This window comes from Benincasa hispida, chromosome 3 (genome assembly GCF_009727055.1).
Source record: "Benincasa hispida cultivar B227 chromosome 3, ASM972705v1, whole genome shotgun sequence".
Lineage (NCBI taxonomy): Eukaryota > Viridiplantae > Streptophyta > Magnoliopsida > Cucurbitales > Cucurbitaceae > Benincasa > Benincasa hispida.
Genome location: NC_052351.1, coordinates 11,022,711 through 11,028,952, shown reverse-complemented (window position 1 = coordinate 11,028,952; position 6,242 = coordinate 11,022,711). Strand labels below are relative to the sequence as shown.

General features: G+C 31.5%; 1 protein-coding gene across 1 annotated transcript; it reads right to left on the bottom strand.

Moving 5' to 3' along the window:
* Window positions 1-937: 937 nt before the first annotated feature.
* LOC120074737 (glucose-6-phosphate/phosphate translocator 2, chloroplastic) lies at window positions 938-3,228 on the bottom strand. The gene is made up of 5 exons (XM_039027959.1): window positions 2,587-3,228; window positions 2,111-2,336; window positions 1,802-2,024; window positions 1,380-1,593; window positions 938-1,279 (listed from the first exon to the last, which is right to left on the bottom strand). Exons 1-5 carry the CDS (start codon window positions 3,085-3,087, stop codon window positions 1,268-1,270), a joined length of 1,176 nt encoding a protein of 391 aa, XP_038883887.1. The 5' UTR covers window positions 3,088-3,228; the 3' UTR covers window positions 938-1,267.
* Window positions 3,229-6,242: the final 3,014 nt, after the last annotated feature.

Sequence of the window (6,242 nt, the reverse complement as noted above, 5' to 3'; positions counted from 1 at the left end):
ACAAGCAGAAGACTCCTATACTCCCAATTGAAGACTCAACGAAACAAATTTCTTCGAAGCTCGTACAAACACTAATCCTCCAAGAAGATCATCAAGCCCAAGGTCATAGTTGAGTATTGAAATCGATAAAAATACAAAGTTCAAATTCCACGAATTAAGTTTCCCAAAAATTTAGTACAAACAGAAATGATTCGATTAGGTTCAGGTTAAACCAGAAATAGAGGTTATGAAATTGAAGCGGTCGATACATGATATGTAGAATAAACATTAAGAGTTATACTAAAAGGTTTTTTAGACTGGTTGGTAGGAGGGTACACCTAAATTATCAATGTTATGAGTTTGATACTTTAATTGGATGGATGTTTATTTTTGTTTTATTATTGATTTCCTTTTGTTTGTTTTTAGACCTTGTATTTGTCTCTTTAATTCTGTTACTAGTAAGAAGGGTATATCTGTCAACCTATAGACATTTGTTCAATCGACCCATTTATTTAGTAGATATTCATCTATCTACCCTTTCTAGATAAGCCCAGTTACATAATTGTCAAAAAAAAAAAATCCTATATTTTATCTAAATAACTACTGTTTTTAGATAAACATTTGGTCCAATTTACTTTTTCAATCATCCTTAAACATTCAATTTATTTAAAAAATAAATACATAATAATATTAATACCAAATGAACGGAAGTTTGTGTATTCTCCAATTAGCTACCTTCATTTATTTACTATCATCATCTTTTTATTCATGGTTGAATTGTTTACAATTTCAAAATATTATAACCAACTCTTTTATCCAAACACCATTTAAAAGTTTTTTCAATCTGAAAAGTATTGTCCACTATATATTTACATTCTTTTAGTATAAATATATTTGAACGAAAAGTGATCAGTTTCCCACCCATAATTTTAGAAATAGAGGAAGTAAGAAGTGAGAATATTAAACATTAAACATAGTGTCACAAATAATAAAATGAAACAATAAATTAGAATAAACTACAATGATTTGTGCCTCACTATCTCAAAACTCTACCTTTTGGCTCTTACTATGTAGTATAAATTATTATCTTTCTACCTCTCTGTATATATATTAGTCTTAAATCTCAACCAACACCAACAAAACCCTCCCTGCAATCACAAGATTACAAGCACAAAGCATAAAATCCGCATCAAAGCTCCCAATGAAACAGCAGCCTCCTTCCATAACTGCTCTTTCGACTTCCTTATCTCCCAACAAAGATTGCACAGATTTAACTTCCTACATCATCTCACAGCTTTGCCTGCTCAAAACATTGAGAAAAAAAAACACAAATGAGACTTGACACTTTCTTCTGATGCTATGTAGTTATGGGAATGAGATTAAAGGGGAAGGAGGTGTACCTGCGAGTAGAGGAAGGTTCCAAGGATTGCAATGGCAGCTCCAATGGCATTGATGGGTCGGATCGGTGTGTGGAAGATGATAATGGACGACACTATTACGAATATTCTCTTCATTGTGTTACCCACGCTAAATGTCAATGGTGATATCTGATCAAGAGACATGTAAGACACTTGATTGTACAAGTGATAGAACATACTTTGAGCTCCCAACCACCTGAATTTCACACAAAAACAAACAATGCCCTTTTATTAGACAACAATGGGTTCAAGTTCCATTCTAAATACAGCAATTTGCAGTCGTTTGGAGTTATGAAATTTAAATATCATATCAGATAAGACCACATGTGACAAACAAAAGGACAGTGTATTCCCATATTTTAGATAACAATGGAAATTTGGGATTTGGAAGGATTTGCAGTTACCATATGAAATTAGGACCAATTTGAGAGAGAGCCTTTTGGAATCCTTCAGCCCACAACTTGGGTCCCTCCACAGCAATGGCGAAAGGAGTAAGAATGAGCAGAGACAGCAACGAGAGGCAAGCATAGTAATTCATCCCACTCACTGATTTTCCCTTCATCCCTTTCTTTGAGAATATGTTTCTAAATACAAATGCCAAGTTTGATATCATCGCTCCTGAGAAACCTGAAACACAAACCCCAATTTCCAATTTACATCAAAATTGAGCTTCAGAGCTAGTAAGCACAGAAATTCGAGTTAAGATTCCTCACCAATCATGTTGAAATTGAGTTCAGTAATGGCGGAAAGAGCACAGCCTCCAATGATTGGGATAAGTGATAAGTAAACAGGCAATGGAAACATCTCACCCAATAGAAACCTAGAAACCAACACACTAAAAGCCGGCTCCCCACTCTTGATTATGTGAGTGAATGAGACTGCAACTTTGGACATGCTCACAGTTGCTGCAACATGCCCAATCGTATGTGCCACTGCGACCTATATAAATAATCCGGTCAGTGATCTAGAATTCAAGTTTCGAATGCTCTGTTCTGCAGAATAGCAGAAAAAAACAGATCATTGCATAAAAAGGATCCTCTATTCCTATTTGTAATGCACTTTCCTACATTTAAAATTTTCCAAAATCAACACCCGGATTTGTATATTGAAGAACAATTAGTCCCAAAAAATCATCTCCAAAGTTCACAGGTGAAAACATAGTGTCATCTCATATTAGAATTACACTTACCGGCAATAGGGATTTCCAGAAATCCAAATCGGTTTTGGGAGCGTCAACCATTCGAATACCCCAAGAAACGAGCATCATGAGTGATCCAGCGGCGAGGGAGAGAGTGGAAGTGAGCCAAGGATAAGGGAAAGCATTAAGAACCTTCTTGTTGTAGACATTGAACACCACATTCAAAGCCCACCAAGTTGCGAAATAGAGCCCAATTTTGAGTTTCTGAGCCGTCTGTTCATCGGGAAGCTCAATGTTAATCTGCAGAGGTCTCGATTCGGCCTCATAAGCCCGGCAAACCGTCGAACGCTCAGATGATTTTGTGAGCAAAGGAAGATTTTCAACAAACGAGATGTGTAGGGGTTTGTTGGTAGAAAGAGATCGATGGACATGCTTAATTGCACTGCAATCTGGGGACTGCAACGGAAGATTCGGCCTCAGAACTGGAGATTTTGTGATGAAAATTTCAGAGGAAGTGAAATTGGAAGATGTAAGCCTCAGTGAAGAGATCATTGTGTTTACGAAAATTTGATAATGCAAAGCAGAAAAAAGGATCAAACCGAGATGGGATTTTGCAGAGATTGTAATCGATTTGGGAAGGCGAATGGAGAAGAATTTGTTGGGAGAGAGGATGTTCTCGTTGAGGGAAAAGAACGGGGAGAGGGGCGGCTATATATACGATTTTCAATTCAATTAGGCAAACGGAGAACCGTGGGATTTTCAAATTTTCGGAGGGACAATATGGACCGTGGGATTGATCTTGCTGCTGCCTATTGGTGAGTCTTCATTACTCTCGTGACGAAACCGTCCGCTCTTAATTTTTGTAATTTTATTATTTTTTTCTTTACAAGCCGTAAATAATAAAATTTTGGAAAAATTACCTTTCAATCCTCAAATTTTGAAAAATATGTATCTTGAATTTTATAAAAGTACTTTTTTTTTAATTCCAAGATATATAAGAATAGATACATTTAGTTCTTGAGCTTTTAAAATATAATTTTTTAATCTCTTAGTTTTTTAAAATAAATCTAAAAAGTCTTTTAATAACTTTATACTATTATTTTAAATTAGAAAAATAATTTTTAAAAATTACATCTTTTGTAAAAATATATTTTTTTTATTTTAAATATCATATTATTAATTTTAAAAATCAAACAAAAAATACTTCAAAAACCTTTTAAACCAAATTTTAAAAATTCATCAACTAAAAAGATATATTTTAAAAACTCGGAGACAAAATGGGTATTTTTATAAAACCTATGATTAAGAAGGTACCATTTTAAAACTCAATACCAAACACAATTTTTAAAAATTCATAGACTAAAAAGATAATTTTTCCTAAAATTTTTTAGTTGTCAAATAATAACAATAATAAATAGGTTTAAATCTTATTTTGATCCCTATTCTTTAAATCTTGTTCTAATTTGGTTCTTAGATTTTTTAAAAAAATCTATTTTAGTCATCAGATTTTTAAAAGGTGTTTATTTTCATCCATGTTATTAAGATTCTTGAGATGACTTATATTTTAGGATGACTAAATTGCTAAATAAGTTAGCCAACACTAAAAGAAATCTAGGGTTTCAATTTTAAATTAGGTGGCAAAACGATTTTTTATAAGAGATTAAAAGTCAATTTGCATTTAAGATTTTGGTCGTTCACTAATTTCACGTGTTGACTGTTGATATTTTAATCCATCTTCATCTTGCTCAACCCATGTTAAATACAATTTTTTCCCTAACACAATCTTAACAACAAGAATCAATATACATACTTTTTAACATTTAAAGACTAAAACAAATATTTTTAAAAATTTAGGGATCAAAATAAAATAAAATAAAAAAATCATAAAACAAAATAAGATATAAACCTAATAATAATTATTTATCCCATCCCTACCTGCTCCGCCTGATTCAATTTGGTTCTCTTCACTTAGCCATTGAGTTTATATTAGAAACCTCACTTGATTTACCAAATTTGTCAAATTCAAAATTTTGTAACAATTTAGACTAAATTGGAACTAAGTGCATATTATAGAGATAGATTAGTAAAAAAGATAAAAATAAAATTCACTATAAATTGGATATTGAAGAAATGATTTTACTTCCAAAAAGGATTTATCAATATAAAATTCACTATATAGTCGATAAATGATTTATTCACAAACTCATCTACTTAGAAATACCCAATTATTTCATTAATTAAAATTCACTTTTTTTTCCTTAGAATAAAACCAACGAATATTTCGTCAATTTATCAAATCAAATATAACACAATTGATTTATGAGTGTGTTAATAGCCACGAAGTTTGTGATAAAAATTCTCTTATCCTAATTATATTTAAAAAAACATACTTTGTAAAATCAAGCATAATTTTTATAAAAAAAAATGCTTCAAGATTGATTGATTGTACTTTTAAAAAAAAAAAATTGATTGATTGAACAAAAAAGTCATATTTTGTAGGAAGGACATATTTCACAGTTGTGGTTTAGTTTATGGTTTCCTTTGTCCCTACTCGAACAAAAATCATTGTCTAGTCACTCTTTATTAACCGTCGAATAAGAGTTTAAAATTTATGTACCTTCAACTAATCGATCCATAGATGTCACTATATAACTTTAGGAGGATTTTGAGTTTCCAAGTTTATGTTTAAGTATGTGGGATAGATTATTATAGATCTTATGTTTGAGGTTCTAATTATAATAATCGTATTTACAATTATTATAATATACTATTAACTACTTTTTGTTGGTATTTACTATTTTCTTTTCATTTTTTTTTTATATACATCTTTATAATTTGAACTAAAATAGTTTTAATCCAAAACATTATAATAAATACCGATTATAATAACAACTCAAATTCCTAATTTTTTTAAACCGCTCAAAGTTCTTTTTCTTTAGTTTTCTTTTTTCCTTTTTGAGTAAAAAAGTATTGCTAGTAGTGTGGTAAAATAGGTGAACAAAATACACTCATTTCTCTCTCAATTTTATTTTATTAAAATTTAAAAATAAAACAAAAAAATGGAGAGAAATTTATTATAGAAACGGCCCCAAGCTTGGAATTTGATTGTTTGATTGAAAGGGGGTGGCGTTTGGTGAGAAGGAAGAGACGAATACGATAAGAGAAGTTGGGGTTTGAATTGGCCACTGTTCAATTCCCCAATTACACTTTTCTTTACCAAAACTCATTCTATTCACAACAAAAACGATATCTAAACAAAACAAAACAAAACAAATTGCATGTGCCAACATGTTTTTAATTCATTGATTTTTCAGCGCACTCCTTCACTTCATGGAACCTTCCCACTTGATATTTCCATTTTAGGAGCCCCACAAATTTTCTTCAAAAAATTATAAATATTTCTATCGATGATTTTGGACCGAATGATATAGTTGATAGAAAATCATAATAGTAAAAATGGCACCCGGGTCTAGGGAGGTGGGCTAGTTTGGGTCCCCAAACTAGTGTGCTCGACTTCGTCCAAGGTTGGGACATATCCTACATATTTTTCGACCTAAAGCATCAACCTAGAACTAAAATTGACCTAGGGGAAGATGAAATAATCAGGCACACCCGTTGTCTAGTAGACTATCTAATTATCACTCTGAAATCTTAAGGAACAATTTAGATCAACTTTGTTGATAAATACATTAGTATAATTGCATATA